Raw genomic sequence first — 13,579 nt, forward strand, 5'->3', positions numbered from 1 at the left:
ATATTACTTTCTTCAAACCTGCTTATGGAGTGGAATTCTTTGAAAGCCCCCTTTATGAGGAAAGGTGGTTCTACTCTCAAAATCCTTTTTCTGTTCAAATGTTTTTCCAATTTAGAGTAGGTTCTCGTCTTTCATGCTAATTAAGACTCTCAGCAGTGCTTCAAATTATGTCCAGTGTTAGTTGAATGGTAGTTTATCGTTCTGACAATTAAAAAAAAAAAAAGTGTGAGAAAAGAGCAGCACAGTATTTAGCTATTTCGTGAACTATATATTTTTCCTGTGATGGGCTACTTGTTTTCTGGGATACTGTTGTTGATAGGGAAGGTATATACTTTTTCAATACAAAGATATACTATAAATTAATCATGAATGCTAAATTTTCCTGTCTTTGCTGTGATAATTTTTTAATATTTAGTTGCAGTTAGAATGACCACTAAATCTGGAATACTAATGTAAAGTAACCTTTTTTAAACATTTCACTCTTTAAACAAAACCATAACTGAACCATTCTCCAACAACATACATCGTATCTGCAACAGAATGCATATGCTTAGCGACAGCTAATGGAAAAAGAAGAAAGGCTGTTGTTGTGAATCGTTGTAGTGTGGAATGGAGAGTAATACAATGAGGCATTTTTCTTCTATGATTATACAATTACACATTGTTCTTTAGATGCATTTTCATTTTAATGGCTACTTATTTTTAGTTCAGGTTTTCAGCACAAGAATATAAGGAAAGAGTTCACTGTGATGCTTTGACTGAGGTTTCAATTGTCATTTGGAATATTATCTTAATTACAGTATTTATTAGCCCTTTATAAAAGTAGAAACTTTTTTTTTAATAGGTATGATCTTGCATATGCATTCAGACTTCATTTTGTGCTGTATTCCATCACATTTCACACCCTAAGCAGGGTCAGGGTTGGTCAGTATATGATTATGCGATCACCAGTCAATTCACAGGTGCTGCGGCAAGGAACAGTATTAATGATTAAGTATCCTGTTTCACTCCTGTACCATTCTATGTAGTATTATTGTGAATAAGTTGTAAAAACAAGGTGATAACGACTCAGCCCCTCTGAGTTACTAAAAACCCAAGAGATTATTTTAAGTTTTTCAAGATTTGGTGCTAATGAGCTCATTAATCAGACAGAGAAGTTTATAATATGAACCAGTATGTGGAGTGGAAGACAGACAAGTTCAAATGGGAAATTAGACATGCATTTTAATGTTGAGGATGATTACTTGTGAAAGCTACTGCAAAAGTGGCAAATTATTCATCTCCAAATGTCTTTGAGATGATGCCTTTATTGGAGGTATTCTTCAGTGAATCAGATGTTATTAGGTTCAACAAAAGTGTAACTGGATTAAAATAGAATTGAAAGGGATCCCAATAGACAGTCCGTTGCTGCCATGGGAAAACACATCATATAATCTCTTCCATAAACTGCATCTTAAGTTATAATATCAGTTCTAATAGATCTATTCCTTCCTCACCCCACTAGATATCTTTTCTAGAGCTTTGTGCTTTAATAGTAAGAAATAATTTTCTAATTTACAGCTTTCATTTATTCCAGGTTGGTTTATACAAGCTTGCTTTTAGGTCAGCATTGTCCTCCAGCTTAAACTGTTCTTTGGCATTTCAGCACATATTGCTTGTTGCATTCTACTTTACTTTTTATCCAAAATATAATTCCCCTTGCAAAAAGATAAAGTAAGACAAAAGCATAGAAACAAAAAGAATAGAAACAAAATAAACAAAATAAATCAGAGAAGAAATCATTTTTCTGTCTAGGCCTGCTAAGCAGAGTAAACAAGTCTGAGGCCCTATAAGGACATAAAAAGTATGTGTTTACCTTGACATATCTGTTTAAAGTTTACCCTTATGCTCTTCTATATCCAAGCTAGGGCCGAGATATGATTCAGAGACCAAATGACATAAACTGACTCACATCTGTCTAGCTGAAGGCTAAAACTCTCCTTAGTTGTGGATTCTGCATAATGAGTGGAGTAAACTCACAATGCCTGAAACAATTACCTACTGGTTTCATTCATCCACAGGCCTCCAGCACACACCACTCTCGTGCACAGAGAGTTACTTAAGAGCTTGAGACATACATGTAACTTCTGCTAAGCAACGCAATGCCTAACAAGGCTTATCTTGCTGCTTTTGCCTCTTCTAGTCCTTACATTGCCTCTACTCCCCTTGCTTAAGATGCCATAAGTGGCAACTCCCACTCTTGGCCACTGTCATAAGTGCTCCAATATGGTCTGCCATCAAGGCTGCTTCAATCAGTATGGACTAGTTCTTGGTGCGCTCGCTGCAGGATGAGCATGCACATACATTCCCATCCTGAGCGAGTTTTAATGTGTTCATGGAGAGTGTTCTAGCAATGGTCAGAAGCTCTGCGGTGTGCTTATAGGCCTCTTAGTGGAAGACATCCCTCCTCCATATGCCCTAACCACATCATTTTACCAGTTATTATCCTGCCTGCCCTAAATGGAGATGTAAGTGATGGTCCTCATGTCCTCCTGCCCTCCTGGGATACAACATAGTTCTGTTCCTCCTCCCACAAGGGTACTAGTTATGGAATGGTTTATTTACAAACTGGGGAAGCCGCTGTGGCCAGACTGTTAAATTGGATGATGGCTGTGGAGGGGGAAACTTGTAACAAAACATACTCACTGGAGCAGGCTATGGAAGAAAGAAAAGTCATGCTAGGACAGTGAGAGAGTGTCATGCTGACTACTTTCCTGGAGTGATGTCATTTAAGCCCAGAAAATTTTAATTGTTATCCAGATGAGACAGGCTGCATTTCTGCTGTGCAAACAGCACCATTTTAAAAAGTGAGAGCAGCTGATATTTTTGATACTTGGAGAGTGCTTTGGGAACAACTTATACGAGTATAATAAAAACAAGACAGTCATCAGAGCAGGGCTCTTGTCCCAGGTAGAGGAGTGCCTTGGACCAAAGTGGAGATGGCTGTGTGAGGAGGGACAAAAAAATCCTTGAATAAAATCTTTCTTTTGATCAATGATTTTTGAATCTTTACAACATTGTAAATACTTGAGAAGACTGATACAGATGTCTGTATCTACACTTTGCAGTACTGCACTGATGTGGTAGTTTGCATTGTGAGTCTCCATTTTTGCCATTCTTAGACTTGTCAATCTCAAATGACACCTTTGGATCAATCATAGTACTGCTGTTTTCTTGAAATTGCACTGAAAATCCTTCCTATAGCAAATGCATAAGTCTGTGCCAAGTTAAGTCACTAGAACACAAAGGTTCCCTTTTCCCCAAATTGCACTTTCTAGTTCCTTAATACTTTATTTTGGGAGGGGAAACCAACATTAGAAAAAAGAAGGGTGGAGTAATGCCTTTACTTCCCTTGCAAAAGATACCATAAGTCACAGCTCCCACTCCTGGCCACAATCACAGCTGCTCCAGACAAAATAAAAGAAGTGGTTTGTAGGCTACTAGAGTTCTGTTTTTTACACCATGCTGCCAAGAACAAATTATGCATGCAGTGGGATTTAGGACACAGGATATTCATGGTTGATGGAATTCTTGTCCTTTCAGAACAGTGTTGGAAGACTGTCGAGGGCAGGGGGAGCAAGAAGTGTAGTGGACCTCATCCATTTAGCAAGTTACCTCTGCTTCGTGTACAGGCTTCTTGGATCTCTCTAGCTGTTAACAAGAACATGTGCAGCATGAGTGAGCCAAGATCTTTTGGCAAAACAGAAAATAAACATTGACCAACTAAATAACTAGATTAACACAGCTAGGTAAACATGCAAGTTTTCAGAACACTAACTTGAAAATTTTCACCAATTTATTATGACGAACAGTCATAACTGGAAATGTCTATGGCCAATAGGCTGCAAAATGCATACAGGCTGTGAAAATACCAGAATGCCACAGGATACTGGCACTGAATTAGACTGCGATCTTGCTAATTCTGCACAGTCATCTCCTAAAAAACTAAAATTTTGGAATAAATATTTAATTTAAAAATTGCAAGTAAAAAAAAGGAAGTATTTAGATGCTGGTATTCTTTGTCATCTAGAAGTGTCTCTAGTTTTCAGTATGCTGTGTGAGCAAATATCCATAGTCACAGTCTATTCTTTCTTCAGCCTTTCATCTGTTCTCCCCAAATAGCAGCAGCTGCTGATTTCTCTTCCCACTGACACAGCTCAGAGGAGCATACAGCCTTAAGAATGCTTTCCACTGACTGCCCATTCTTTGAACCTTCCAGCCTTCATATCTCTTTAGTGATGGCCATATCAGGCCAGCATCTGGTACTGGAAGAAACATGTAAGTATTTAGGCAGATAGAGCTCTCTCTGATGAGATTCGGAATTTGGCTGGTGAGAAAGACCACATGCATGCTAATAAATACTGGTTCTTTGTCTAATGGGAGTTACAGTTCAAGAACTTGAAAAACCCATTCTTCTTAGGAAAGAAAATACATGACAGCACAGTCTTTGCATAGGTAGGTAGTTCTTGGCAATGCTGAAAAGAAGTGATGCAGTCTTGCATGATACACAGCTGATAGGGAAACAGGCACACAAAGCAAGAGAACTGAATTCTATGTAGTGCTACAGCAACCATTTCAGACTGAAATAGTTTGGGCCTTGGCCAAAATCAAAATTGATTTTCAGGTCTTTAGCACTTCAGCAAATAAACTACATGATTTAATGTAGAAATCAGAGGCACTATCTGTTCATTTGTTTAAATGTTCTTTTGAAAACTTAGCTTTTTAATCAAAATCAGCATGGGTTTAAAATGTTCATTGACACTATTCAGTTATTATTTAAGGGAAACTCTAGTGTACAGATATTTTTCTTCAGTATTCTTGAATGCATCTATCATTTTTGCATTGGAAAGGCTACAGCATCAAAATCAATAAAATACAAAACTGAAATGAGACTCCTTCATCCAAAACCAAAATACCTGCTAAGCATTTTAATTTCAGAACACCTCTTTCATGATGCAACAGATTCTAACTGGCACATTCAGAGTTTGGCATTCTTTGTTGGCCAAGGAATGAAATTATTTCATATTTATTATAATATTGAGGAAATTACTCTCACGATCTTCCTTACAACTGCACACATGCTAATTAGTAAAATCAGTGACATATATATCAATGACAACTGATTTTTGCAAAATAATTTGATCCCACATGAAAAAATGATCATTACAAATCTTGATTAAAAAAAAAATCAAATTCACTTGTATAGGTAACATAATTATAAGGATTCATTTTTATTAAATACCATGTGGTAATACTTTAATTTCCTTAGATCATTTATGTTCCTATGATGCACAATTAAGATGTTGAGATACTTGCTTATTTACCTTTAAATATAGACATATTTTGTTTACATGAGTTTGCTCTGCTACTACTTTATGGTCTAATCCTGTGTGTTGCTGAAAAGGTTTAAAAGTAAAACACTTCTGACATGGAAAGGCTCCGACCCCCATGACATCAGTTATTGTATGATCATTTTGAGAAAGTGGAACAGCAGCCAAATGAGACATCACTTTCTCTGAGTGAGTTCAGAGACTCATACGTTCCACTAGATGTTACCTTTTCTAATTTAAAAGCAAAAATCCACTACTTAATTAAAGCATTACAATTCTTGCTTGAGGAAAAGGCTAGGTGAATGACCCATGCAGGAGAAGTATTAGTTACAGGCCAGTTCATCTCTTATGAAACACTGAAGTCCAGATCTACAAAGCTCTGCAGGGATCAGACTTGGAAATTACAGGTCCTGAAAACTCATATACGTTTGTCACATAAACCTGGAGATGCCCAAACTCTGTGCGCCTTTATTCTCAAAATTAAAATTTCTTGGGCCCTGAGGACCTAAGCATTACTCAAACCACTTCAGCAGAGCAGGATCAAGTAGCTCAATGACTACCTTGCACCTTAATTCCAGTAGAATTTATAAAGTTATTCCATTTACCCTGCAAATTTTATCCAGTGGAAAATTAGAGACATCTTTTGTATCAGGCTCCCTAAAATGCAAAAATAAAAACCACTGAAGAACCTGGGTTTTACTGCTGTTATATTTTAGATATATATCAGCTGCAGTTATATGAAGATTTTTAAAAATAGTAGTTCCTGGGATACCCAGCCCTGGGTCACATGAAAACTAGTGTAATTCAAGGCATTTAGAACAAGGTATTCAGGCTTTAGTGAGGCACCCGGAGGGGCATCCAGGATTATTTGGGAGTCCAACGTTAGTTGCACTGAACTCGAGAGACCATCATTTGTCGACTGTGAGAATGCATTAAAGAGAAGAGGTTATAACAAAGTTAAAAGTATGGTAAAGCTAGAAATAGATCAGAACTGAAAATATATATACATATCAGACCTCTGTAGTTCAATGGTGGGTGCACGGTATAGCGACTGCTCTAATCTCTTATGGGCCTCCCCTCCGGTCTAATTTTCCACGGTTTCTCCTCACCACACTGTTGATATCAGGGGCATCCCTGCTGATAGGTGGATCCTCGGGTCCGCAGGCCAGCTGACCATGGGTCTGAGTCCACACCAAACTTACGTGGCTTAGTCACTTTTATACCCAGTCAGAACAGCACCAGCCCACAGCCATGGCAAGGCTGCATGGCTCTGGTCAATACCAGCACATGCATCAGTAGCTGCTTGGCCCTGCTCGGTGGGTAGCAATGCACCCATTTGCAGGTCGTTCTGTGGGGAAGGGATGTCTATGGTGTGGGTCTGTGGTGTCACTTCTCCCTTGTCTGGACTTGTCAGTCATGGGGTCATCAGAAGGTGTGTTCAGGCTGCAGCAGCCTCACAGTGTGGTGGCGCAGGCCATAATGCACCCAGGGTTTGTTAACTCTTGGGAGCACCCCAGAGCAAACCCCTCTTCCATGGGCTGCACTGTCTGCAGCCCCACACTTGCCTGTGTGGTACCTGTCAACTTTGAAAACTCCTATATGTTATCTGAAAACTTTGATGGTTTTTGCTTTCAGTCACTGGTTAATCAATACAGAGACTGGAATAAGTTATCCTTAAATATATAAGCAAATATCCAAATGAAAACACAATTAAAAATGATGAAAGATATCAAACCCAAAATTGTTATTCTGAATTCAGAGCCCCTGCTCCAAGTGTTACCCAGAATTAATTAAGTTCTGTGAGTTCATAAATGTATTCTACCATCACAATGCTGTGCAAGAATATTAGATCATTGGATTAATATACTGTTACAAAGTTTGATGTTGGTCCCAATTAACAAGTAGAGTTTTATTTTCTTCATAATGAGATTTAATGTCAATTTAACCAGACTTAATTAAACTTTGGCTTATAAATCATTTTATTGAGAAGTGCAGTGAAATTTTCTGAGTTTTATGGCTTTTTAATTAAAATAAATTAAGCCAACTTGTGGTTAAGTGACTGCAAACTTTTTCGCCTGTATTTCCAAACTATTACACAACATTCTAGTCAAACAATTTAAACATACTATAATGGAAGTCAACGGATTAAAATCTCAGGCCATAAAAATCTTATCTTTTAGGTACCTTTTGACATTTAGTCAAGTGATGTTAAAAAAAAAAGAGGAGTCATCTTTGGATATAAATATCAGTTGTTTAAAGATAACAACACAATTAATATAGACTGTGAACCTTTGATTGTCTCTGTGTTGGCATGCCTATATAGGTGGATATGTAGAGGTAAAAGGTTATGCATCATTAAAAGTTGTTTTATGTGAAAAAGTATTCACATTCTTAATAATAGGCATCACTTTCAGCTTTAGCTAATTTATTCTATTTGCATGCATGTGCTGGCATGTTCAATTATATTACACAACTCAATGAAGTTCAAAGTCTGTTATCATTTTGTCATGCCCAGGTCTTTATTATTCATTTCTATCTGCAATCCTATATAAAATAATGCATAGCCATTTTTTAACAGGTTCTTTTAATTAGTAACTTTCAAAGTATATGATGTTAGAGAACTAGAATGATCATCTCCTTGTATTATGGGAAAAAAGCACAAAGGACAATATGTGACTTGCTTGTGCCAATATAATTCGGATGTTTTAAGTCTTGGACCAACTTTGTCTGTACCATCTACATTGTTTCAGCAAGAACTGGGTAAGTTCTGGTTTAGCTCCAGCGGAACAGTCAGTCTTTCTCCTAGTCGAAACCCAAATAAGCAATTCTAGACAAGCATTAATTTGAATTTTGATATTTTAACGATTGAATTGAGTAAGTGTAACAGTGGAATTATCCACTTCTCTCAATTTACCTGTCCTCCCTTTTAAGACTTTGACTGTCTTTTTGTCATAACTCTTGCCTTTTGTTTCCCTGCTTCTAAGTTTCCTTAAGTTCTTCCAAAACACCCTTGGCAAAAACATGGTTGTTTTTTACCTATCAGATCTTGTAACTCATTTCTCTCTCCAATACTTTTTACTGGTTTCCTGTTTGTTTTATATCAAATTTAGATTTTTCTTTTTCCAAGAGAAGGGTCTTCTGCCTCTAATTTATACCTATTTCACTCTCCTCCTACAGTTGTAAGTGAATGAGGGAATGTAAGCACCCTAAAATAAATAGTTGGAGAAAGAAACCTTGCAAAACTATGCTTCTCACTTGTTCCCTGTTCATATAGGGTAGGTAGTTCAGAGACTGCTTAATTAAGCCCTCAGGATTCAGTCAACTAAATTAACAATTTTTATTTAGCTTAATATTTTTGTTATTCCTATTTTTATTATAAACTTCAGTATAGTGAGTTTTTAGTTGCTGTACATGTTTTGTGTGCTAGCTGGGTGGTAACAATCCATTCTAAACACATTCAGGAAATAATGCTAAACTCACGGTCTTGAACTTCTTAGCCTTGTACAGACAAACATCATTCAGTTATTGATAATGTAACTGTATAGGACTAACAAGCTATTTAGGAAATAGATCATAGATCATAGATAGGAAAAATACAGAAATAGAGAATCAAAAAAACTATAGAAAAATGTGTCTGTATGCACGTAAACATTTATAATATATATTGAATGTGCTTAGATATGACTGAGATTATAAAAATTCAAACAATATGCAGATCTGCACTAGTCTTTATTAATTCTTAGATAAAATTTTTTTCCATTCATAGTTATTTAATGAACTCTTCCTTTATTGCAATATATTACAATATAATCTTCCTTTTCTTTTCATAGTCACATATGAATTGCAACTATAGCTGTTTCATCTAATCATTTTTGTTTTCTTTTCCTGAAGAATTGTATGAGGGCTTGGTATGAAAGTTATTGCCCAATCTTATGGGATTTTTTAGCTTTAATAGATGGGTTTTTTTTCCCCTTTCAATATTAATGAATCTAAAATATTTTCATCTTGTCAGGAGAATATAATGGAAGTTATAAGAAATCAAGAGTTTTTACTTCTACCGGCTGAAGAACTCCATAAACTTCTTGCTAGTGATGACGTCAATGTTCCTGATGAAGAAACCATTTTCCATGCCTTAATGATGTGGGTGAAGTATGATATGCAGAGGCGATGCAGTGACCTAAGTATGCTACTTGCTTACATAAGATTACCACTGCTTCCACCACAGGTAATTTATGCTGTTTTTTTTTTTTTTTAAGAAAATGAATATAATCACTGTTATTGTAAAACTCTCAGTTTAGAATCAGCAGCTGCTGAATACTCTGGATATTTAAAAGCAAAACCATTTAGGATTAGACACTATGAAATTAACACTTCATCCAGAGTGACTTCAATAAATTTGAGGTTTGGGCCAAGAGACTCCCAACAAGAAGTGCAGTTTTGAACCTGAAGAGGTGTAACTACATACGTCATGATATGATAAGAAGGACAGCTGGAATGCTGTTTCCAGTTTTAGACCTCACAATTCAAGAGGGATATGGAAAAACTGGAGAGGGTCCGGTGAGGGACTGTCAGCATGGTCAGGGACCTAAAGTATGTTTAAGCATGAAAGCTTGTTTAGTCTGCTGAAGAAAAGGCTAAGCAACCTATAAATCTACTAGCAACTTGAAACTACGTAAGGGTAGTTATGAGGGATAGCTGAAACAACTCTTCTGAGGAGCACCGCACAATGTAAGAAGGGGTAAAAAAAGAAGGGGTACCATAGTATGGATGGTTTAGTTTGGATATTAGGGGAGAAAAAAATCGCTTAGAAGGCAGTGCAGCACTGCAGCATATTGTTCACAGGTTGCAGAATCACCTTTGTTGGGAGTGTTCGTTACTTGGCTAGATAAGGCTGTGGATCACCAGATGGAGTATTGGCATTAGTTCTGCTTTGAGTGGGAGATTGAACTAGATGACCTCCAGAGGTCCTTTGGAGATCCCTCCCTATCAACACTTCTGTCGTCCTATGATGCAGACTTTAGATTCTTCTTTTTTTAAGAGTAGTAAATAGTAATTTTCTTCTGTTTAGTACCTCTAAATAATCATTCTCCTTTCAGCTAGACAGGATTAAATGAAGTTAGATGACTACATGTAAGTGTTTATGGGAAAGATCACAACACCGAGAATTAGTCAGTGACTAGTAAGGCAAGAATCAGCTGCAATAATGCTAAGAAAGTATTAAAAAAAGATTGCAAATTAAAGTTAAGATATAATTAAAATTTCAAAAGAGAGTTATTGAGAATAGAAAGTTGAAATTTATTTATTTATTATTAAGAGTTGAAATTTTCCCTACTAAGTTTTTTACTTAAGTGTAAATCAAATAAAACATTTCATCATTTTCATTGCACTGAAAATTATCTGAAAAGCTCTCTGGAGAGAAGTAGGGTCAAAATTAAAAGCTAATCATAGAACTTCTGAAGAAAAAGATTTGGGTTCCTAACTTTTGAATTCATTTAAAAAAAAATCAGTCATATACTACAAAAGTTATTAACAGATTGGAAAGATTGTACTGAGATCCTCTTAAAATGAAGGTTTAAATTTATAGCTTTTGTTCTTATGATACCTTATTTTCACTTTCAAGGTCTAGTAATGATACTGGCACTGTTGTCAGTCTTCAAGTAATATGATATCAATATAATTCACAATTCAGAGGAATAATTTAGGACCAATCAATCAACATTAAAGTATAAAAGGAAAGTGTCATGAAGCTGAAATTGAAATGATAGAACCTGCAATGTTGCCATAGAGTTTAGTTTAATTATTTTAATTTGCTCCTTTGATTTGCTTGAAACTGCTAAACAAAGTAAGACATTGCCTGTTTCCTCATTCAAATCAACTAGGAAGACTGGTGGCTTGATCAAGATAAGGAAATATTTTGTGTTGTAATAAATAAGATTTATTTATTTTCTTATAATAGGTGGTGAGAATCTATAAGTGTAAACAGATATCCCCTTTGAGATCCATCTGGAACAGCTAAAGATGTTATTGTATGGTTCCCAGCTGCCTGTCATGACCCATGGTGATTACCTTCCCCACAGCTCAGGGAGCAGAAAGGATCATCTGAGCTATCCCTAATCCTATGTAGGCAACAGTCTGCTAGAATGTCTCGATCTAGCTCCACCTACTGTTGAATCTAAAATGGTTGACTTTGGCTTTGAAAACTCCTATTTTTAATTCTACTGGTTTCATATTTGTTAGTGATTTACTTCCAGCAGGAACTGCTAACAGTCTTTGAGGTGCTGCAATATCTTGAACTGCTCAACTCGTTTCCAAAGTGAATGTGTTTACTACCAAGGTGCTCGAGCACCATCTGAACTTACACTTTAGAGTTTTTGTAATCTTTCAGTCAACATGGAGTTTGAGCTCATCTAAACCCTAAGCGGATGGCCACATAACTACAATAGATCTCGTTACCTCTAAAAGTACTTGACACAAAGGTGCCCTTGACCGCTGCAGTCATGAAAGAAACATGTAACTATGATTCACTCTTTATTGTTTAAACTAATATATTTTAACTCTGGTATCCTAAATAAAAAACATTTTACTTTGCAATTGGAATGGACTGAAAACTTACATCCTTTCAGTCACTGTGGACCAGCATATGAACACCAAGGCTAAATTTATCCTAATATATAAATAGGCTAGGGCCTTCTGGCCCTGAGGGCAAATGGCATAGATGAGTTTGTATCTATAGGACTGAGTTTTCCTCATCTTACTCTCCTCCTCTCCCCAAACAGAGTGGCTTCTCCTGTGCTTGAATCTCACATCCCCTGACTCAAGTTGTACCATGAAACACACTCTGGCAATTTGGCAGCATATTTGAGCCTCTGCCTAGCCCTACGTTTACTAGCACTGAGGTCAACTGATTTACTTGGATGAAAAGCTTGATTGTTTTTGTTGCCTGTCTGTGCACAGTGTAAAGTACCTGCTAACGTGGAGGCTATGGCATGAACTGAGAATGTGTTCACCTCCTCTTAGGCAAAACACTTTTTACAGTGTTTCTTATAAGATTATGAGGAAGTGCTAATGATACTTGGGCTGTTGAAAAAAAATTACAGACAAGCATTAGGAATTACACAAGATACTGAGTGCATAGAATAGCATGACAAGTAAAGAATGAGGATGTTAAGGATATTTTAATGGTTCTCAGCAAAGGCATGCATGCTAAAAAGATTACAGAAATTTACTTGCAGAAATAGTTAAGTTAAAGACAACTTATACCCCACCAGCATGTTGTGTTTATAATGGCTGTTTTTGCACCTGCTTATAATATTAGATCTTTGGTCAAGTAAGAAAGTTAAAAAATAGCATAGGATAAAGCACAGATATTATTGTTTTTTCCCTCTGTAAAGCTTTTAACAAGATCACTTTCAAAGGCTTGCAAATGCCATCAATAGAATAATGCATAGTGTCTGAGCATGAAAGGCAGCAGTAGAATAATGCATTATGTCTGAGTATTAAAGACACTATGGCTCAGAGCTAGTGTAACTAATGTAGGCATCTAAATGATGCCCAGGGGCACAAACAATCCAGTCCTAAAGTGAAGTACTTAAATACCCTGTAAAGTCATGGCTAAGAAAGTGAGCTGATCCACCTGGCTTCGGTGCTTATTTCTATGGTGCTTATAGGGAGCTTGTAGAAAATGCTAAGCTTCTAAATCCTCCCAGAAAACACACATTACATCTGGCAGTATATGATTTTGTCTTTATTAATTTGCATATAACACCTGAGTAGAAGTCCTTTAAATCCTAGCTTGGATAATTGCCATCGTTAGGCAAACTTGTAAATTCCTTCCACAGCTCAATTGGCATTTCGAAAAGAGATAATTCTGCGATTAAAAAACAATTAAGCAGTCATTGGTTTATTGAGGTTCATCCATTTCTGACCTTTTTAATATATATTGGATTAGATAAAAAATTTGAAGGAGCCTTTGTCTAACAAAAATCCAAGGTGTCACTATATTTCAATCAATCCCTAACTTCTCCATCTAGGCAACGTGACTGATAATATAAAGTGAAGTAATTCACCTTCTTTCAGCTCTCTAAACAGCTCATGTCATTAAAGAAGTCTAGCTGATATGAATTCATACCTGACTAGAGTTCTAGGGTTTTTAGAGTGCTGCTTATGTCACGGTCCACCATGGACCAGAATGGACCATAAGGCTCAGGATG

The 13,579-nt window shown here is 36.5% G+C and overlaps 1 protein-coding gene across 1 annotated transcript in view; it reads left to right on the forward strand.

Moving 5' to 3' along the window:
• Positions 1-13,579, forward strand: part of KLHL1 (kelch like family member 1) — a 257,056-nt gene that overhangs the window by 131,074 nt on the left and 112,403 nt on the right. Inside the window, exon 5 of the mRNA XM_026120882.2 lies at positions 9,382-9,594. Within this exon, the coding sequence (XP_025976667.2) occupies positions 9,382-9,594 (213 nt within the window). The remainder of the gene's footprint in view (positions 1-9,381; positions 9,595-13,579) is intronic.

This window comes from Dromaius novaehollandiae, chromosome 1, assembly GCF_036370855.1.
Source record: "Dromaius novaehollandiae isolate bDroNov1 chromosome 1, bDroNov1.hap1, whole genome shotgun sequence".
In the NCBI taxonomy this organism is placed as follows: Eukaryota; Metazoa; Chordata; class Aves; order Casuariiformes; family Dromaiidae; genus Dromaius; species Dromaius novaehollandiae.